Genomic DNA, 23382 nt, shown 5'->3' on the forward strand with positions numbered 1-23382 from the left:
ATGATAAATGTGAAGTTCTATCTTGGCTTGTGCTGAACACAATGAAACCCTGTGACTGTGTAAACATGAAATCACACGTCTGGCTCATCCCATCATGAAGCCGTCTCTCAGCTGTTCTTTAATCTTTAGATAAGAGTGTATCTGACTGTGTCGTGCTGCCAGCAGCCACACTTATGACTGGATTGATTTCAAGAATCATGAGAAACATTAGAAGTAGACATCTTAGAAAGTTAATGACATAAAATTATAAGAGAAGGTCTTTAACGGCTCTTTGGAGAATTCGTCTTGATCAAAGTGATGCGTGACAGAGATAAACAGAAGCTTGATCGTTTTTACTACACATTTCATCCAAAGCAACTTAAAGCTTCTCTTCAATCAACAAAGATGAAGAGTATGGAGGTGTAAAATAAACGCAGATTTAATGAGAAATAGCATTGATCTTCAATAATATTGACTATTGATTACTGACTAGACAAATCTGAGCTCAGTTTGACACGTTGTTGACATCTCTTCTCAAACTCTGATGACAGACACATTTGGGAGATTTCAGGAGAAATCATTGAAACATTTGTGATTTCAGCATGTTAATGATCAAGTGAGTTCATTCACTTAAACTGGAGGTGATCAATCGTGAGCGGAAATCTTGCTCTTGGCAGTTTTGAATTGTTATAAAGTATTGTTTGAAGACTTTTGATGAGTTTTTGTCAATATTTTTGTCTGAATGTATCATGGAAGACAGAGTGAGAGTTATAATCTGCAATGTTGTGTGTGTAAATTAATAAAAACATTGTTGTAAACAGAAGTATCTCATAATAATTGTGATGTAGTGTCAAACAATATGAAAGTGAGTGAAGATGGATGTGTATATACAGTAATACTCACATTGTGCTGTCACCGAGTTCTTCATACAGATTATTGGTGGCCGCAGCGCCGCTTTTACCAGCCGGTAGAGCCATTTGAATCCGGGCTGTTTTTGCACACTCTGCCTGTCGTCTGGAAAAAAGATCATACATTCAATTTTATTAGGAAAGATTTGGGTATTAAAAACATTATATTATTTGTTCAGTATAGAATGCAGTATAGAAAGGCTCATTCTTGATCAAGACAGACTATAATCATTTGTAATTGTTCATATTCATTTTCGAAGACGTGGTCATTATGGACTTTATAAACCGGACTTTATGCTGTTTCTTCTGTCAGTTTGGAGTTTGACAGCTCACGTCTTCTTTCCCATTTATGACACAGAAAAGAGAGTAGAGTAGGGATGCATCGATAGCATTTTTTGGGCTGATACCCATTTTAACAAACAACTTTTGGCCAAGACCGATATTGGTCAATTGTATAAAGTACTACACAATATAAGATAGTTTTTCTGGATTACATTTATTTTACTGAAGACGAATTGGATCCTTTTAACATTTTAAGAGAGGCACAAGTGTAAATGTGCCTAAATGTATGTTAAGATAAAAATACAATAAGATAATATGATAATCTTCAAAAGTTATTTTTGCTATCCAATATTTCTTTTATTAAAAAACGTTAACTCAAATCTGATTTAAAATGGATCATTTCTTTAAATAAAGTCTGTGCAGTTGCTATTTACAGTAATTATTTTGCTCAGAGAAAAAAAATGGATATTCAGACATCCAACGCATCGCCTCCATGTAGTTAATTAATAAACCAGAGAAATATGAAATCAGTTTGATTTCTTCCCAAAAAACTCATCAATTATTTTTCTGGATTCTGTGTTTTCTTTTTTTGTGGTATGTTAATATGAAACAGTATCTTACATTTTTAAGTTTTTTTTATTTTGCTGTTTTAAGTCTACTTACATTTAATTACTAGTTTTGTACATTTTTAGTAGCAGGTTTGTTATGAGGTTAACTGGACATTTCTATTTGACGACAGACTTTAATTGTATCCATCGGTGCATATCCAGTGTACAGTCCATTCTTAAAAACACCTTCTGTGATCCAGTGAGGAGGATTTTTATTTTGGCCTTCTTCTTCAGAGAATAGCAATTTTACACATGCATGTGTGAGAGAGCAGTCAGGTACTCACTCTTTGAATCTGGCATTGGTGCATTGTGGGAAAAAGGTGAGAGAGACAAAGACAGAGGATTAGTCATGTAACAGGAAAAACACGACTTAAGACAAGATTTACCAAAATCTTGCAGCACAAAACAATCTTTTGGCGTAAAAATCTAATGTGGGTATTTACTTAAGAAACGCAGTTAAAATTAGCACTGAAAAGTTTCTGTGACTGAACTTATTTCATATGCATCTGTAGAAGTTTTCTCTTCAGACGCAAACATTATGGGAGGAAATATTTAAATGAATCACGCTACGCGATTTATTTTTAAGGATTGCTCTTGTCATCGTACCGGTATTTTCAGCTTTATGTAATGCCCAAAAAAGCACGTCCTATATCAAGACGTCCAAAATCCTATTATAATCACAATATGAAGATGCATGCAATGGTTATAGAGGGTTGAAATGTGTGTCCCACATGCCCTCGGTTCCATTAACAGAAAGTTTGATGATCAGATGTTGAGGTGATTTGTAAGATGGACACACTCACTGTCTGTAGGTGATGATGACGATGAGGATGGCAGGAATACAGCATATGATGATGATGACGGACAGGGCCAGCAGAGCTCCTTCAGTGTATCCAACAGAATGAACAGCTTTCTTCACACTCTCCACCACATCAGGTGTGCGGATCTCCAGAATGCGTCCTCCGCGACCCAAATAGGGCTGGAACTCCTTATTGATGTCCAGCAACTTCCCGTCCAGAAACCTGCAGAATCAACACACACAAGCACACGTTTGTACTACAGAGTTGTGATCTACACGTTCATAATAGATTGAATTCTGTTCTGTTCGGCCGTGTTTCTGTCATGTCTTGCTGTATTTCGCTTTATCATGAAGTGAGTATTGTGTGTTTAGAGGCTCTACTTTATCAAGCACTCACTTTCCTGATTGCACTATTGCGTCATCGTCGGGCAATGATATTTATGAGGCGAACACTGATGATCAAGTTTTATAATGTGTCTTGTGCCTCCCGCGTCTAATGGCACGTGTTATAACTGCTAGCTATACTTTCTTTGGCAGTTATACTATACAATCTCCATCTACCATCTGCACTGCTCATAGCTAAACACCAGAGGAAGACCTTCTTAATGTTGCTTGCGTTACAAATGAACAGTTACACTTCATGGTTTTCCCCATATAAGCTTCAGAATCATGCAGTCTGATGTATAAGGAAAGTTCCTTTATTTCAATGAGTTTTTTTTGAAAGGCAATAAAACCACATGTATCTGATAGGATGAGTCATGTGTGAACACATTAAATTGCTTTATTAAGTATAATATTATATTATGGTGTATTATTTTACATATTTCCATTTGATGTTTTATGTTTTAATATGACACAAAACTTCATTGTTTTAACATTTTTGTTTTAAAGTCCCCGTGAAATTAAAAAACTCAATGCCTATTTTTCATGAAATATTGCAACGTTTATTGTAAATAGTTTAACAATCTGGGTCATTCTCTTTTTAAAATTCATGTGCTCTCATAATCTCCAGTTAAAATCTGAAAGTGCACTTCCGTCCTGTAGTGACTATCCATCTTAAATGATGTATGTTAGATGGCTTGGGCAGAGCATCCGTTAACTCCTCCCCTTCACCTGTCAAAATTTTAGAAAACAACGCAAAGGCTGTTATTATACATCCAATCAAATTACAGAGAAAGAAGAAAGCCACGCCCTACATTTATGAAATTCCATTTCACTCTGAGATGCGTCAAAATATGGAAATAAAAACGAACGCAAGTTCCGGTTCACGGAGACTTTAAGAAGAGTAGAAGATAGTTGTAAAGGAGTAACTGGTTTAACTGGGGCAACACTTGTACTGTGGACACATCTGGCTGCTTGTGATATCCTTTTGATATTTAGTCACGACAGCTGTATTTAGGGTTAGACTGAAAGGTCAGAGGTTAAGATATTTGATAAGAGAAACTCACTTGAAGAGCTCTTGTCTTGAGATGGCTCTGTTGGTCAGAGGGTCGATTGCATAAATCATGAGGTCAGATTTGGAGTAATCTTCCTGTTCATTAACCTCTCCAAAACGATGAGGTCCAATAGACTCCAACACCACTTTAGCACCTGGGATCTGATCCTGGACATAGCGCTCCAAAATCCTGCGTACAGATAGAACAAACAAAACAGTCAAACGTAGCCCTGCTTAAGATAATATTTTATGAAAATCAATTTTCATAATAACAGCATTTGTGACAACGATTAGACAATTATTGCGATAACAACATTTTTGGGGTTATCATGGCTTAAATCAAAACAAACCAACTGCAGTTTCATTGATATTATTTGGAATGCATATTATTCAATTCTACTTAAATGTATTATTTAATCTACATTTGAGTCAAAGCTTAAGAAAACATAACACATCACTTTCATACAACGTCCGATCAGTGTTGGGTAAGTTACTCTAAAAAAGTAATTAAACACTAGTTACTAATGACATATTCTATAGTGTAATTAGATTACTGTACAGATGACTCTCTCCAAAAAGTATTTAATGACTTATTACTAATGAATTTCTATATCCTAGATCAAGCTTGATTAGTTCAGTGATTCAAGGATAGACATAAAACAGCTTATTGAATTCATTCAAATAAATAATATTAACATAAAGTATTATTATTAACGGACCAAAGTATTACAAATGTGAATAGACACATGAGACTCATGTCTCTGTGAGCAGGCAACCGTCCTCAGCCAATTACCTGCAGCGCTTCAGATATTCCCTTGACTGCCACAGCCCCGCGCGGCACAGGTGAAATACAAACACAAATAACACAGACGCGACTGATGACTCCACTCGGAGGAGAGGAACGGGAAACACGTTTGCCGTCTGACGGGTGAAGTTTGGACAGAAACTCTGTGTGTGTGTGTGTTTATGTCTCAATCGGCATTCAGAGTTTCTGTACATCCTTTCAAGTCCCAGGTTACCCAGAATGCCTTGCTTTCTCTCGGGTTTATTGTGTGTCACAAACCTTCCGAGATGTTAGTCGCCCCGAAAATCTTATTCCGTCTTTATTTACTCGCCAGCTTTTGAGAAAGTTTTTCTGCATCGTTCTTGAATGAGGTAAATGAATGAGGCTGGAGGCACGTGAGGGACAAGACATTAACCAAACACATGACATATGCACTATATTTAAAGACGAAAGCTTTGTGTGAGGGAGTCTCGAGTCACGAAAGGGCACGTTAACATCAGTAAAGGCACAAAGGTAAAATGACATTTTGAATTATACGCAAGTAATGAGATTTATTCATGACGATGAGGTGAATATTTACTAAATTTGGTGCGTTCATTTATTTCAACTAAATATGACATAAAACAGCTTCATGAACATTCAAACCCCTTCCTTTAAGTTTCAATGAAGACAGAAAGTCACACCGGATTGGAACGATACGCGGGGCTGGACAAAAAAACATCAAAATGTATTTTAAAATAAAATACCAAATACCTTACTTTAAAGTGTATGAAACTACAGCGGCCACATCATGTATCAAAATAACTCCTGTATTTTTGTATTTGAAGAATACTTTACAAGTGAGCCTGAAATTTCTTCACAAACCCTCCATCAATTGGCCTATTTGATCTGTCCCGTCACCATTACACTGATTCTGTGGATTAAATAAAGAATGTTTGATAGCAACAGCTTTTCTGTGCCCAAGGCATACAATATAACATGTGCAACCAGTTAACAGATCAAATATTCACATATGTCTGGCTGTGACCTCCCAGATGAAGGTTACCAACAGTTTAATGTTTTGCAGTTTACAAATGACTTGTGTTGTATCTTAATTTAGTTACTTGGTGTTTGGGAACAAAGGGCCTTCTGTGGATCAGCAACACTGACTCAATGACAAACATCATTCATAAGAAGACAACTGATGACACCTGTATTCAGAGCAACTAGTTTCTCAATAATTAACCATTTGTTTGTTAATAATAAAAAATAATAAACATATACTAATATATTATGTTTACACCATCACACTACTATAATAGCGTTAGAATGTAGTGTTGTACAACACTGAAATGTGTTCTTATTATTATTTTCCATGCACAACCGTGAACGGAAAGTAGCAAGCTAACATGGGGCTGCTGCTCGGTATAACAGTATTTAGCCAAGGCTACTAACACCAAGACCAAAACTGAACGTAAACACTTAAAAAAAAGAAAGCAATTTATGCAAAAGATTGATGGAAATCTTGCAGCCCGCACGTTTCCTACCCTGACCACCTTCTTCCAATTTTCTGTTCCTCTCTCCGGCAAACTACAGAGTCGGCACAAATCAGAGGCCTCATTTTTATGATGTCATCACATAGACTTCATACAAAGTATTTTGCAGTATTTTGCAAATACAAAAATACAAACACTGAAGAATTTTGATACTTTCATCATCAACCCAATCAAATACAAATGACAAAATACTATTTTGCAGTTTAAAAAGTATTTTAAATACATTTATCATAAACACTGCCGAGCCCCGTCGGCACGAGTAAAGACACAACTGTATTATTGTTTTGGGTGAACTATTCATGTAAGCTTCTTAATGGACGGATGAAACTGAAATAATAAGTGGACTTTCATTCTTAAAGGTCAGACGCTTCACCGCGTGTCTTCTGATTTAAAGCAAGAGTATTTCTTCCCAATATAAACATCCGGACCACAGGAGGCGGGCGCTCATGCATACATTATCATTCCAGCCATCTCCGTCTGTCTGTCGGGTTCTGCTGTATATCATGTGATGTGTGTGTCTGCGTGTGTTACCCGATCAGCCGATCCTTGTTCTGTTCAACTACAGTGGGCGACACGTTGGATACCACCACCTGCATGTCCAGCTGGTTCACCACAGACACCTGAGAAACAAATCAAGCTTTAGACATACAAGAGAAAGGAGATGATGTCTATGACACATATAGTGATGTGAATAAACATTAACACGAATAACAAAACACACACGTGTTTCTTAATCAGTTACCAAAGGTGTGTGTGGCCTGGGAAACCTCATGACAGATGAAATATAAATCTTCAGAATCACTTGCTTGATTTTCAAATCATTTACATTCTGTATCTGCCATGAAACCTTATTAAAGAAGTATATTTCTAACTTAACCTTTCCTTCTGTCAGCGCACAAGATGAATGTTTCATTAAAAGATACATATTTCTCTTCTTCTGTTTTTCAATCTCAAAAGATATGGAATTATGGTCGGATGATGGAGATAGAGAGTGATATCATTTTAGTGGGAAATGACAAAACATGAACATGTTTTAAACATTATAATGATGGTTTCTGTTGATGCCCTCATGTCCACATAGATTAAATGGATTTAATAGCGAATTTAGGAATAAAGAATTAAAACAAATTCGTAGACGATTGTGACAGTTGATCAAATTGTATTGAACACAAATTTCTTTCTTTGGGAATCTAGTTCCCTTTCGAGGGAACTCGCACTGCGTCGCCATGGCAACGCTTTGGGGAACGCCTCAGCGTGACCAGCTCTGAGCACGTGTGTCAACATCGTCCAGTAGTGGAACGCTACGTCATAGATGACGTATGGACCAGGAGGTATAAAACGACATCCGAAATAGTGAACTTCAGCTCTTTTCTTCTCAGCAACGGCTCTGTGTGTAGTGTGTGTTTGTCTAGTTAAAAGAAGCGTGAGTGTGTTCTGTAAAAGAAGTGTGTTTGGTTAGCCAGTTTGCTAACATGTCAGAGAAAAGTTTCAGACATTGTGATCCTCCTTGTTCGCGTTTTATCACGAGCAATGATACGCATGATCTCTGTGTAGTCTGTCTGGGAGCGGAGCATGCACAGTCAGCGCTCGAGGGAGCTGACTGTGAAGCCTGTGGACTTTTACCACAGCGTACGCTCCGTTCCCGTTCAGCACTATTTGATAAGCACGGCCAGGTGCGAGCTCCGCGTGGTGATGGTCCCGCTTTTGCCGAGGCAGAGCGGAATCTTCGCTCGTGGGGCTCGCAGATGGACGTCAGGGAGGCTGAAGAGACATGCTCCGGCTTCTCTTTACCCTCCGTAGCTTCCACCTCTCTCTCTGCTGAGTCGGGAGCACGCACTGCGGTTTCTCCCGCTCAGAGAGGGAGTCCGGTTCGGCAAAGTTCTGCATCTGAGGATGTAGACATAACTGGTATCGAAGCAGGAGAGTTAGATTGTGTTCCCCCTCTTGCTGCTTCGGTTCACGCCGATCTGGTGGAAGTCATGACAGCTGCGGTAGCCCAACTAACAATAGACTGGCCGCAAGATAAACCTAACGCTCGTCCTGAGAATAAGATGGACGAGCGATGTCTCAAGCATAACACACAACACTCACGACGCAAACTCCCTTTCTTTTCTGACCTACATCAGGAGGTGTGTAAGTCGTGGCAGCATCCATATACCGCACGAGTATTCACGCCACAGACTTGCATTTATTCTAATGTTCAGGGCTATAAAGAAAGAGGTTACGGGGCGATGCCGAGAATAGAACAGACGCTTGCGAGCTATCTGTCTCCATCCACGGCTTCGTCCCTAAAAGCCCCTACCTTGCCATCAAAGCCATGCAGGGTGACATCGACTTTGATTGGCAAGGCATTTGCGGCAGCAGGGCAGTCCGGGGCTTGCTTACACTCTGTGGCACTACTTCAGGCGTATCAAGCAGATGCGCTACGTGAATTGGTCGACACGGGACTGGTGGCGGCGGATGTTTTACAACCCGTCCGTCATGCTTTGGATGTTTCTCTCCGTGCTACTCGTGAGACTGCTCGTTCTTTAGGCCGTTCCATGGGCGCTATGGTAGCCACTGAGAGGCATTTATGGTTGAACCTCTCAGACATGAAACCATCTGACAAAGCATTTCTTCTGGATGCCCCATTGTCCCCTACGGGCCTTTTCGGCAACGCTGTAGATACCGTTGTTGAAAGGTTCGAGGAGGCTAAGAAAAAGGCTGCGGCATTTAAACTTTATCTCCCCCGCCGCGGACAAACTCCCCAGGCGGCGGGGCGAGAACAGCCACAGGCGTCCACTAGCTATCGTGAGCGTCAGAAGCAGAGTGTTGCTTCCCGAGCCCCACCCCAGAAGGATGGGGGTTCAGGAAGAAAATTTCACCCGCAGCCTTACAAACCTAGGACTGACCTGAGGGCAGTCATCCAGGCGAGGAAAGGGGAAAACAAGTAAAAGTCCTGACAGCCCATTTCCCCCCGAGGAGCGTGCGCTCGCACCTCATTAAACGGTGCCCGTTCCTCCTCGGTGTCCCCAGAGGGTTCAGCCGGCTCTGCCAATCGAGGTTTGCCGAGCCGTTGCAGTTCCCGTAATAATATCACCAGAGGCTGGCCCCAAGAGGCTAGTCCCCTTAGTTGACCATTTGGCAGCCTGGAAAAGTCTACCAAATGTGTCACAATGGGTCCTGCTTACGGTAGAGCAGGGTTACCGGATCCAATTTCAAATCCGCCCACCCCGCTTCAACAGGGTTTTGTACACCGAGGTGTGCCCTGAGTAGACTCTGGTGATGGAACAAGAAGTTCTAGCAAAATCGCATCTGTCGGTTCAACATCGAGATGTTGTTCTCGCACATATGGAGGAGCTAGGGCTGAGGCTGAATACCAAGAAAAGTGTGCTTTCTCCAGTACAGAGAACCATTTTTTAGGAGTAATATGGGATTCCATCACAATGCAGGCGCGGCTCACGCCTGCTCGTATTGTTGCAATCCTGTCAGCCGTTTGCAGAATAAAGCTAGGCCAATCACTGACGGTAAAGCTTTTTCAGAGGCTGTTGGGACTCATGGCAGCTGCGTCCAACATCATTCCTGTCGGCCTGCTGTATATGAGACCTCTACAGTGTTGGCTCAAAACCAAAGGGTTTTCCCCGAGGGGCAACCAGTTGCGCATTATCAAAGTGACACGCAGATGCCTGCACACGTTGAGAATGTGGAAAGAACCTTGGTTCGTTTCCCAAGGACCAGTGTTGGGAAGCAGTTGTCGGCGCGTTGCACTGACAACCGATGCTTCACTCACAGGTTTGGGAGCTGTTGTGGAAGGCCAATGGGGCCAAAACCGATAGGAGAGCCAATTTCGATCTTGGCACATAAATTGCCTAGAGATGATGGCAGTGTCTCTGGCGTTGACACACTTTCTCCCACAACTCAGAGACCAACATGCGCTTGTCAGGACAGACAACACAGCTGTGGTCTCATACATAAATCACCAGGGGGGTCTGCGGTCTCGGCAACTATACAAGTTGGCACCTCAGATCCTCCTTTGGTCTCAGAGGGAGCTGCTCTCCTTGAGGGCAGTCTATATCCCCTGTCACCTGAACCGAGGAGCAGACATCCTGTCGAGGCAGGGGCTGAGGCCGGGGGAATGGAGACTCCACCCAAGCTGGTGGAGCAGATTTGGATGAGGTTTTGCTGGGCAGAGGTAAATCTGTTCGCGACTCAGGTAAGTATGGCACAGGTGTGGCCGAGGTTTCACCTGTACGCCTTTCCCCTGATCGCTCTACTCCCGGGAGTTCTGGAAAGGGTGCGCAGAGACGGAGTTCACCTACTGTTGGTAGCCCCGTTCTGACCGGCCTGAGTGTGGTTCTCAGACATCTTAGACCTGTTGGAGAACTCTCCATGGGAGATTCCTTTGAGGAGGTACCTCCTTTCTCAAGCGGAGGGTCAGATACATTACCCACGCCCGGAGTTATGGAAACTATGGGTTTGGCCTCTGAGAGGGCTAGCCTTCTAGACACTGGTCTCTCAGCTGAGGCTGTGGAGACCATACTTAATTCCAGAGCTCCTTCTACAAGGAAGCTTTATGCCTTGAAGTGGGGAGTCGTCACTACTTGGTGTTCAGCTCACCGTTTGGACCCTGTAACTGCCCAGTTTCTACAGTGCTTGAGTTCTTACAAGATCCCTTTGCTGCGGACTTATCCCCATCTACTTTATAGGTGTATATGGCAGCCATTTCTGCCTTTCATGTTCGGCTAGGGGGCATACCTGTGGTAGAGACCCCTTGGTTCTACAGTTTCTTCATGGTGCTCGCAGGTTGAGGCCTGTGAGCTACACTAGGGTACCTACCTGGGAAGAGAACGGTAGAGAAAGAAATATCAATCACAGCTCTGCTAAATTAAAAGCAATTTTTAAAAGAGCTATGTTTGAACAAGTTAGACAGGGAATTACACAAGGACTAAGCGCTTGTCCGGGAATTTTCATCCATTCAGTCGCTCTTAAGTTTCTTACTCTTAAGACAGTCTTCCTGATGGCTATTACTTCTCTCAAGAGAGTGGGAGATCTTCAGGCCCTGTCGGTTTCCCCTACGTGCCTTGAATTTGCTCCTGGTTTGGTTAAGGCGTTCCTTTTCCCCCGGGCAGGATACGTGCCTAAGGTTATGGATGATGTACCGAGACCCATTACCTTGCAAGCATTCTGTCCTCCACCTTTCAGGAGCAAGGACCAGGAAAGGTTAAATTTGTCGTGTCCAGTGCGAGCACTGGACTCGTATGTACACAGAACTGCGGCTTGGAGGAAAGCGCAGCAGCTCTTCGTATGTTTTGGTTCACCGAAGAAAGGTCTGTCGGCAACCAAGCAAACCATCAGCAGATGGATAGTTGAGACTATCTCTCTGGCCTATGAGGCCTCTGGCAGACCATCGCCTTTGGATGTCAGAGCTCATTCTACTAGGGGTATGGCGGCCTCCGTAGCCTTAAGGTCGGGGGCGTCTATGCGGGACGTGTGTGATGCGGCAGGCTGGTCCTCTCCGCTCACATTCGTGAGATTCTATAGTTTGGACATGAATCTCACCCCGGGAGCCCAGGTGCTTGTGTCTTCCACGTGACATTTTTGTACACACAGACAGGCATTTGGGCGTATGGCGGTTTGGGTATTTCGTTCCCCAAAGCGTTGCCATGGCGACGCAGTGCGAGTTCCCTCGAAAGGGAACGTCTCGGGTTACGTCTGTAACCCTTGTTCCCTGAGAAGGGAACGAGACACTGCGTCACCTTGCCATACTCCCTACATCCCTGTAAGCCTTTTGCTTCGAAGTTTTTCGAGCTGAAGTTCACTATTTCGGATGTCGTTTTATACCTCCTGGTCCATACGTCATCTATGACGTAGCGTTCCACTACTGGACGATGTTGACACACGTGCTCAGAGCTGGTCACGCTGAGGCGTTCCCCAAAGCGTTGCCATGGCGACGCAGTGTCTCGTTCCCTTCTCAGGGAACAAGGGTTACAGACGTAACCCGAGACGTTCTTTATGTATGTCTTTGACTGAAGCTCTGTTTTTCTTCATGTTTTCAACATTTTTTCGTTGCATAACTTCAAAACTTCAATTAAAAGTAACACTTTAATAAACACTCACCTAAAGGATTATTAGGAACACCTGTTCAATTTCTCATTAATGTAATTATGATGGTGGTGTAATGGTGTGGGGGATGTTTTCTTGGCACACTTTAGGCCCCTTAGTGCCAATTGGGCATCGTTTAAATGCCACGGCCTACCTGAGCATTGTTTCTGAACATGTCCATCCCTTTATGAGCACCATGTACCCATCCTCTGATGGCTACTTCCAGCAGGATAATGCACCATGTCACAAAGCTCCAATCATTTCAAACTGGTTTCTTGAACATGACAATGAGTTCACTGTACTAAAATGACCCCCACATTCACCAGATCTCAACCCAATAGAGCATCTTTGGGATGTGGTGGAACGGGAGCTTCGTGCATCCCACAAATCTCCATCAACTGCAAGATGCTATCCTATTAATATGGGCCAACATTTCTAAAGAATGCTTTCAGCACCTTGTTGAATCAATGCCACGTAGAATTAAGGCAGTTCTGAAGGCCAAAGGGGTCAAACACAGTTTTAGTGTGGTGTTCCTAATAATCCTTTAGGTGACTGTATACACACTGCATACAAACAGATTATATTGTCCATGAAGAAGGTATACGTCCGGACAAAATAATTGAGACCAGAGTTCAACAACACCTCAGTTTTGAATAGTCTCGTTCTGTATTCCATTAAGATGTGATATCTCTGAAGTGTGAAAGTTGTCTGGTCAGGTGAAATATTATCACATCGGTTCTTCTATAATAGTGTTTATAGTGAATTTGTGGTGAGTTGACCTCTAAACTCTGACCATGATGTGTTTCAGCTCATCATCACTGTGGAGTTATGAAAAGCTCATTTATTTGACTGCTGTGCTGGTTCAGTATATTGAGTTCTTTTGTTGGATTGATTTATGGGTTTAAATGCCACTGGAGTGCCTGAGCCAACACCGAAAATCAATGTGTGTTCTGCATGAGCTTCAGGAGAGCTTCCCAGAGTGCATTTCTCCAATCAGACTCCACTAACAGAGGTCACGACCGCCGCTTTAACTCATTGATGGATTGCAGTTTACTGCTCTAAAGTTTAATCCATGTGTTTAAGCGGCCTCGGGAACGTGTATTTAAGCTGAAGTACTTCAATTCAACGCTTCAAAATGAATCCGAATAGGAATGATGCAGACAAAAAATGCAGAAATGCTTATATTGTATTTTGCCAAAATTTTGTTTAAAACAACTTTGTTATAGTTTACTAAATCTAGAACTAGTAAATCATTTCTAGTTATAACATAAATTACTGGCCTAAATACTAAAACTTAAAATAAATGAAAATTAGAAATGTCGCCTCAGCAATAAACTGAAATACTAAGACACTAAAATTATTAGCAGAAAATAAATAAAAACTAATCTTTCATAACAACAAAAAAATAAAAATAATAAAATAATAAAGTCACAGTAGTGCATAACATAAATTGCTAAAAGTAAAACATAACTTTTCAGTTCAACACAAAAAAAAATTAAGCGAAAAAAAGATAATTCAAAGTATTGATAACTCTTATTTAACTCTGATTTAAAAATATACTTTGTGATTTTTCATGATAATAAAAGCATATTTTACTGTATTCATTTATTTTTCATCCCACATAAACAAAAGTGAAGTATACTTGTATTTACTATATTAAACTCTACTATAATTCCTAGATACTATAGTTTTACTATGGTAAATATTAAGTGTTCTTCTGCAGTATTTTAGAGTTTCTTGATTTACTAGAGTTAGTCCTCCAGAATACACATTACGAATTCAAATATACTATAGTATTCTTCAATTTACTACAGTAACTACTATAGTATACAACAGTACACTCCGTGACCCTGAGTCTCTCATTGTTTGGATGAACAGAAAACTTTCTGCACGTTATACTCACCACCACCTGAGCGGTGCTGCTCAATCCTTTGCCGTAGTCGTCCGTGGCAACCACATGAAATTTGAAGTAGGAGCGTCTCATGTTCCTGTAGATGATGGCCGTCTTGATCACGCCTGTGAAGGGCTCAATAACAAATCCGTCTTTACCGTCGGCGGTCGGGGGGATGTTCAGTCGGTACGTCATGCTGCTGTAATTCCCTGTGTCTTTATCCAGCGCCTGCCACAAACAACACACGTGTGTCAAAGACTCCCAGAGAAAGAGCCACAAGATACTTCAGACCTACAAAAGCGAGATGTTCCACCAGTGACCTCCAGGGGGCGCTCAGAGCTCCAGCTTCATGACACTTTGGCTGGAGAGCACAGCTCAACATCTCAGCCCTTCACTGCGGTGACTATGATTTATAATAGCTCTTTACAAGCCGGGGAAATGCACGGCTCGGCAGATAGGCGGAGCCCCGGCCCTCGCAAACTCATTAACACCAATGAGGATTTCTTTAATATGCCTGGAAGAGTCATTTCAATGAACACACGCTGTGTGTTAAAGACCTCTGCAGAGCAAAAGCTCACGCTTTAAATGCTTATATTCAGCGGATAGGCTCGGACACAACACTTACATTCCCAAGAGAAGAATATTCAGTTCAGGAGATTTCATGTAGGTTTCATATAAGTATCAATTTAGTCTCCGGTGTTTCTCAAAAAATACGACCACAAAGAAATTAAACCACAAACAAATGAGAGCGTTCTCATAGAAATCCATGAAAATATTTGAGACATTTGTGAGACTTCTGCCTCTTTTTCTCAGGAGAAATATCTGAAACGCAGATGAGACTTAAACAGTCTCCAGTTGCTCTGTATTTCATCTCGCAATGTTCTTTAGATCTGATTTGACAAGGTATGGTGAACCCAGAACACCGACAGATGACATGAAGGAATTATCAGAATGAGGGATGAACAATGGTGACACATCTCACCAGAAAGAGAACAGACGCTTTCTGAGTAAAATCCGGCATTTCAGCAACATGCCTGTGCTTGGACCTGACAGAGAGGGAAGACATTTCAATTTTCAAAACTATTTAAGAGGGGTTTCAAAGTAGATTAGTCTAATCTATGAGCTGCTGAGCAGCCTGAACAAAAAACTATCCTAAGTGATTCTGTGGCCACCAAAACGTACGCTGGTGTGTGTGTGTGTGTGTGTGTGTTGGGCAGCATATTCAGCTTTTTGACCTCTGCCCCCTAAACTTCTCTTCTCAGAAATGATGGTAATCTGAACTTGAAATAAACGTGACCCTGTAACGCCCTCGGCTGTGTGCTTTAACTCAGTCTGGGGTCTTAAGTACTAAAGTCCTGGACATTATACAGCGAGCGGTCACCTGATAACATCATCGGTTCTTCTGGTGAACTGTAAGTAGGGTAAAGCCGTATGAGATGAACACCAGCGTGTGGTCTGAGGTGATCAGATCATGTCTGTGTCACGCTGGAGGAATTAAACAGGCCGACATTGAAAGGCCAGAAACTTTCAGTGCACAATGCAAATGCCATGCAGTGATCTGTTCTGTCAATATACGAAATAAATTCTATATTCTATTAAAACCACAACAGAAACCTGTTTCTTCAAATTCTATGTATACAGTACGGCAGGGCCGGCCGAAGCCTTAATGGGGCCCTAAGCAGAATTTTATTTGGGGGTCCCCATGTGTCCCCCCCGATACAATAGATTATTGTCAATGTTTGATTATTTGAAAGTATTCTTTAAATGTTACAAATTCAAATCAATTAGTTGTGTTTGGGATGTAAGAATGTCATAAAACACATAGATCTTGCATTACAAGTATTGTGATTGTCAAAACCAACACGGAAGTGAGTAAAACTGCAATTCTTCAATTGGCCACTAGAGGCTGGTTTCAAAACAGAGCAGGATCTCATTGAGCCCTGTGTTAAAAAGGTGAACTTTACAGCACAAAGAACATGTTTACAGCCTGGTACAAAAACATATTTTGGTCTATATAGGTAATTTTGCCCCTCATGACAACTGTGAGGGAGGAGATTGTTTTAAAACTCAAGTGAACATCGGGTAAGCTGTAACCCGATGTAAACATTTAAATATCTACCACCATTACATCGAGCTAAGTGGGCGTGGTTTGTTTCAGCAACGAGGCACGTCAGCTCCACCCACATCCTGCCTCTTTGTCCATTTACGATTATCTGTGAGTGTCGCGCGATGCTCTGCCTACATTAGGCTTCAATATTTACTCTTCACACACCTACGGGTGACATCATGGACTGATAGTGTCTCCTCATGAAAAAAGGAGGTTACTGGTTTAGGGGTGGAATAGTTCCTGCTCCTGGCCTACAAGACCACCACTGGTTCTGCACCCCCTGATCTTCATTCACTTATGCAGACTTATGTACCCCCCAGATCCTTACACTCTGAAAACGAAAAACGTCTTGTGCTGCCATCCCAAAAAGTAAAAAAATTGCTCTCACGAACCTTCTCTGGATCGATTCTACATTTGTGTAAATGATCTGCCTGCTGCTACAAGATCTGCAGATTCTAGCGCCATCTTTAAGAATCGACTGAAAACACATCTCTTCTGTCTGCACCTGAACAATCATTTCTGATTTCTATATCTTTTCCACAATATGTAAAAACTATTTTTTTAAACCTATTTAAGCTTAGATAAACTAAACTCTGTACACTGAAGTAGGCTTTGTGAGACATATTTTAAGTGCACTTATAAATTTTGTTTTCATAATGTTTAACCCAATTGCTTCCACTGTTTACCCAACTTGTAAGTCGCTTTGGATAAAAGCGTCTGCTTTATGACTAAATGTAAATGTAACAAATTGGCCTCATACCTGAATCTCTTCTGAAACCGAAAAATAAAGGGAAACAGTCAGAGCCTCATCCTTCACTATTAATATATGAACATGAATGTTGTATTTGATAAAATTTGTGATTGTTTTGTTTAAAACTTTTATTCTCAACCCCTGTACACATGCTTTCTCTTAAATCCTTTAAAGGGGTCATGATGTGAATGATCAATTAACAAATGCTAGGAGTGTAAAGCTATTACAACGTATTCATCTATACATCTCTCTATATCCTTGGTTCCCTTTAAGTACATGTGAACAGGGACACTGACGCTCTCATGAGAGAGAAAATCCTGCATCCATGTAAAAAACAGCCAAAAGAGGATAAAGAAAGATTCATGCTTCTGAAAGGAAGCGTTCTGAAATGTATTTTAACAAAGGGGGTGAGCAGGGTTCAGATGAGGGTTTTGTTCAGGTCAGTCAAGTTCTTTCCCACTTCAGTAAAAAAAAAAATTCTATATGGACAGTCAGAAAGAACTTCTCCACAAACCGCTGCACCGAAGCTGAATGCAAGATTTCTGTAGAATGTCATATATATTTGGCTTCCATTGATAAACAAATGCAGTTTTGATGTGTTTAAAACAATCATCAGAGGCTGTTCTCTCCTAAAACGAAAAGCTCAGAATACACTGTTGCTCAACACATGAGAGAAACAAGAGGAACGAGAGATCATAGAAAACACAGAATCATTGTGAGAGAGAGAACAGAGATGTGACGCAGAGACACTTCAGTCGTCTGGCTGATTGATGACTGATTTTCTGTCCCAGAGAATGTGATGCTGCCGTGTCCACACTATTGACAGTTGTGTTGGGATCTGTATCAGCGAGTCTCTGCGGCCGTGGCATTTTACACATCACAAGCTCTTCTTGATCTGATCTGGTCTCTCAGACCCCGGCTGATCGGATTTAAGCACCTCGGCTGAGACCAGAATATCCAACCGGCTACACCTCACGCAGCCAAATCTGCTATTGTTGTATTATCTGACAATTCTGACTGACACCTTACAAAACTAAAATGCCATTCTTGTCATTTTCATGTTTGGTGGGCGGGCTGTGAGCAGGAAGTGGGCAGGGCTCTGGGCAGACTCAAGGTGTGACACTATGCAAAGTACAAACAGTGAGGTTCAGACACATTACCTGGACCTGTAAAACCGATATGAAGGTCTTGGAATCTTCAGCAACCCCACCGAGATAAAGCGGCTTAGTAAACACTGGAGGATGATCGTTCTCATCATGCACCTCAATGAAGACCTTCGCGGTGTTACCTGCAAGCAAACATCACAAAAGATAATGAAAAAACATCTTTAAAATAAAGCTTTAAAAAATGGGCCATATACAAACAAGACATAGGGTCTCCTGAAAATCTTCAAACTTTTTCTTTATAAATAATGGTCTGTGAGACTGGGGAATATTAACCATTGAAAAATAAACTTATGAAAATAATCAATGAATCTACTGTTCATACATGTGTTTTCTTTCCCTTATGAAAATGAAACGAAAAAGTGTATTGGCCATATTTTTGGTTTTGACTGTAGTAAAACCATAATGTTATGTTAACTGTCGGAGCCCTTTTTGAGCCTACACGAAAACATATGTTGGAACTAAAATGGAGGTGACTCATGAATTCTTTGGAATACAGACTTACGGTTGGTCTCGTTTGAAAAAAGAAAAGTAGCTGATTATTGCTAAACACACACACACACACACACACACACAAATTTAAGGTATGTTGTTAGGTTTATTGTAAAAAATAAATAAAAAAAGTTATGTTTTTCTTTGATGAAAAAATACAAAAAAAAAAATACGGGTCTCAAAAGGATTACAAAAAAATCAAAGCACACTCTTCATTAAAAAGAATCAATTACTCTCCCTACATAAATTATAAAAAAAAACACCAAAGAAATCTGTATACTAGAGTCTTAGTATACATATCATCATCCAATGATGTATAGTTTGTCAAGATTCGATTAGAAATTACATGCACAATATTGACGCAAGCTTATGTGTCCTGTATACAGAACTGGTGACAGTTAACAGGCTACACCATGGTAAGTTTTCATAAGAGTTGAAAAATAGTAAGTGTATCATAATTAAATTGATATCAATCGACTGACACTGATATTTATGAAATCTTCATAAAAACAAACACCTGCAGTCCTGTGGTGACATCCCCATAACACTACAACAAATAACCGAACGGTGACACATCAAAATATTTAAAATATACGTATTAAAAACACTCTTGGGAATCAGTAAAAGCCGCTGAGATGACAGGCTGACTGGACCCAACTAATCATTTTATTTCATTACCTTGCTTGCATAATACACGAATGAATGAATAATCCATATATTAAAAGTGATATGCACTCAATATTCAAAGCCGTCTAATCAGCTTAATAACAGATGCTCTGTCTGAGAGGAAAATCTCTATAAATCAACTCCATACAGACGGAAGTGACAGCCTCAATGTGAGGCCTGAGATCTGATGAAGTGTTTACCAGACTCCAAAACAAAAATGCAAAATTACTTTACAGAGAAATGAAAACAATTCCCAGAGGAAGTTTAGAACTGGGTCATAAAGTCATATTAGATGTTTTATTGAGAAAACATGATAAAAAGCCTCACTTTTGGACGGTGCTCGTAGGTTGGATGACACAACCCTGATGGAGTTGGCTTCCACACGGAGGACGTAGCTGCCATTGCTCTCGTAGTCCAGCGGTTTGATGGTGCTGACTACTCCAGTGATGTTATTCACAATAAACTCACCTGTAGACAAGACAAACTGTGTCATCATTTTATAATCAAACAAATATATGACCACCCCTGCTGGTAATTTATTCGCCTTATGAATCAATATTTGCTCTTCACAGCGATTATTAAGTAAACAATTGTCATGATTCTGCCCAATCATGTCATGTTTCTCTTGATCTAGTGGCAGGATCATGACAGAGCCTCGTGTTTTATGTGGAGAGAGGCAATAATGGCCCTCATGACCTTCCATACACCCTCTCTGATCTCGTCTTTGTCCCCGTCCCCTCGTTTCCTGATTATTCCTCATTATTGATTTCATGCCCTACACCTGTTCCCTCTTGATTTGATCCCTTACCTAACGCCCCTGTGTTCTCTGTCTCCTGCTGGTTCATTTCGTGAAATTATATTTACATTTACATTTATGCATTTGGCAGACGCTTTTATCCAAAGCGACTTACATTGCATTATCCTATACTTTTATACATATGTCCCCTGGGATTAAACCCACAACCTTGCGTTGTTAACGTAATGCTCTTACTACTGAGCTACAGGAAAGATCACAGTGGTGAGTTCCTGTGTTTAGTTAAGTGTAGTCTAGTCTAGTCCAGTTATTTGTAATGTCAAACATTATCTTTAGTCCTGTCTAGTTTAGTAAGTCCATGTTCCTGGTTCTATGTCATGGTTATACCCTTGTTCTTGTTTTACCCCCTCGCAGGTTTTGTTTTGTCTTTAATATTTATTAAAGTCTTGTGTTAACCCACTACCCGCTGTCTGCATCTGGGTCCTCTGTTCCCGTCTCACCCAGACATGACAACAAATATGTCTCACCATCAGCCAAACATGTAGATGTAGATCATACGTATCATTCATTTGTTATAAATAAGCGTTTGTGAGCCCTCCACAGAGCTCCAAATATAAAGAGAGAATAATGAAAGGAGTTGTTTTGTAAAGCATTTGATTACTGGATTATCTGTAAATAGGACTGTTTTTCCAGATGTATCACATGATATGAAATGACTCAATCCAGGAGAAGATTTGTCATGCTCCCCACTCTTGCCAGACAGTAATTCCTGGCCCGGCTAAATCGGTGTCTCCGAACTCATCCCAAACGCTTTTCCACGCACTTGACTACATTGGGATTTCAGGTCCAAAGTGCACAAGCAGCTTTTGAGTCTCATTAACATTCATAAAGGATTAGCTGTGATCTGAGGTGATGTCATCTATTGAAGACGTCAGATACGGGCGCTTTGAAGGGTTCCATGATTACCTTGTCCTTCCTCTCTTCTTTCTAGTTCGCACGGATGAAAACAGCCTTTTGATTACCAATGCACGCTCCTTGATTCCGTCTAATGAGAATGTCCCACAACATTTCCCCATCGCTTCAAACCAGCGGCCGACGTATTCAAATGTGACGGCAAATTCCGGCTCCGAGCAGACAGGTGGAGGATTTTAAGCCCGCGCACACCCGTGACACACAACAGACGCAGAACTTTTAGCTTACAGACACCTAAGAGATGCACCCGGCGAGGATGTGAGCTTTCATTACGGCGTGGTTGAAGCGTTACAAACTGTAATTTATTACATTGCAATAATATCCGACTCATAAAAGAGCAATGTGACATTTCCGGCAGTCTTTCGGCAGGGAACTTTATGGAGGAGAAATAACGCGACTCATTTCTCGCAGTGAATGCATGAGATCTGTATGAGAGGAAAAGTCGCTAAGAATGAATTGCGGCACATGCTGCCGGAGTCCGTTTACCTCTCGATTCGATAAAAAAAATACACGCAGATGAATTAATAGTGCAAACACAGCCTAAAAAATGGTTGGTGAACACAGTGCCGCGCGCAGGATTAAGCGCGGTTTAGCATGACCGGGGCTGTACAGCATTCCTTCAAGTGAATATCTGAGTCTGCTCTTTAAAATGGCAAATGTGCTGGATATACGTCTGCTCATAAATCATGATTCTACTATATATTTAACAAACCGCATCTCTTTTAGAATGTGTGCGTGTCGGTGACATTGGTCTGAAAATGTTCAGTAGGGCTCAGTGGAGGTATATGAATGCAGAGCTCACCGCCCTCATTTCCTTCAATGATGGAGTAGACGATGGTCTGGTTTATAGCGGCTGCCAAGATGACTCCTGCCACCGTTCCCACGGGAGCGTTCTCGCTCACTGGAGAAAACCTGCGTACACATACAGAAATCCACATTAATGATGTATTAACACTGTAAACACAATGCATCATGTCACATCGCAATGTTTTCAGCGTCTTGTGCCTTGAGTGTAATGTTTAAAGATGAATGAAATGTTAGAACAATAACACTGGGGTTTTTATTTAGGTTTAGTGCTGTTTCTGTTTTTGTAAGTGAGTGTCTCTCATCCTCTCCAAACATCACGATGAGTTGACAAATAAATGTGTTCTATCGTGTCCTATAGAAAAAAAATGCTCTCCTATGCTATTTGATATACGTATACAGGGACGTGTTTACCATTTTGAGGGCCCTAAGCAAAGTCAAGACCTGAGGCCCCCCACACATTGTCTAACATTGTTTGAATTTCACAGGAGTATTGAGTACATGGAATTAATGAGACATATACAAATATAAACTGGATTTATTTCACCTTGAACAACATAATACGCAAAATTCTCTACAGTTTGTTATAAGAATAAACCTTCTCAGTTTTGGGATAATTATACAGAACACTTTTAGCTACAGTATAAGAGATTCAACGGTGCAATATTCTTCTTTTCATGCTTCTTTTAAAAGCATTGTTTTGCTAAAATAAGTATTAGATTTCTTTGCTTTCTTTCGTTTTGGAGCACCACTTTGATACTTGCGCTTCATTGCGTATATCTGAGTGTCTAAATCAAGTTTCAAATGATTTTACCGCTTGTAGCCACGAGAGGGGCCCCCAAGCTTGCAGGGCCCTACGTATTTGCGTGGTGGTTAACAACGCTAGTGTATATAACCATATTAATAATATAAAATATATTTTTGTCGTCATTATTTTCGTATTCGTATTATCTCTCACCGTGCACTATAAAAAATCCAACTTTGAAAATGTACCTTTTTTTGTTAATTAGCCTAAACATGTTTCTTATAAACATTATTTTGTTGACTGGACTTAGATTCTCAAGTTTTTTGACAAAATGCATCAAAAAGTCTGACCAACATACAAAACAGTGTATTCTGAACAAACCTTATTGCAAGAATTTGAAAGTTCCCAAGATGCATTGCAGCATTTTAAATCTGTGTTTCTTATTTGCTTTTCTTTTAAAGAGAAGTGTTTTACTTAAATATCGTTGTTCCTGTTAGTTATCCGTGTGTTTAGAGTTTTTTTCAATGAATGATGGTTTTTGATTGTAACCATGGTTGAGGTTTGTGTGTTCAATGTTGAGGTGTAAGTGTATGATATCCTGGCAAAACCGGTATAAACAGACTCAA

The 23382-nt window shown here is 40.8% G+C and overlaps 1 protein-coding gene across 1 annotated transcript in view; it reads right to left on the reverse strand.

Moving 5' to 3' along the window:
* Nucleotides 1-23382, reverse strand: part of LOC130439453 (protocadherin-15-like) — a 135816-nt gene that overhangs the window by 12438 nt on the left and 99996 nt on the right. The window contains exons 25-33 of the mRNA XM_056772071.1: nt 22010-22119; nt 19809-19949; nt 18321-18448; nt 14315-14530; nt 6862-6950; nt 4025-4201; nt 2581-2799; nt 2062-2070; nt 883-993 (exon numbers count right to left, since the gene is read on the reverse strand). Of these exons, the coding sequence (XP_056628049.1) occupies nt 883-993; nt 2062-2070; nt 2581-2799; nt 4025-4201; nt 6862-6950; nt 14315-14530; nt 18321-18448; nt 19809-19949; nt 22010-22119 (1200 nt within the window). The remainder of the gene's footprint in view (nt 1-882; nt 994-2061; nt 2071-2580; nt 2800-4024; nt 4202-6861; nt 6951-14314; nt 14531-18320; nt 18449-19808; nt 19950-22009; nt 22120-23382) is intronic.

This window comes from Triplophysa dalaica, chromosome 17 (assembly GCF_015846415.1).
Source record: "Triplophysa dalaica isolate WHDGS20190420 chromosome 17, ASM1584641v1, whole genome shotgun sequence".
NCBI lineage: Eukaryota > Metazoa > Chordata > Actinopteri > Cypriniformes > Nemacheilidae > Triplophysa > Triplophysa dalaica.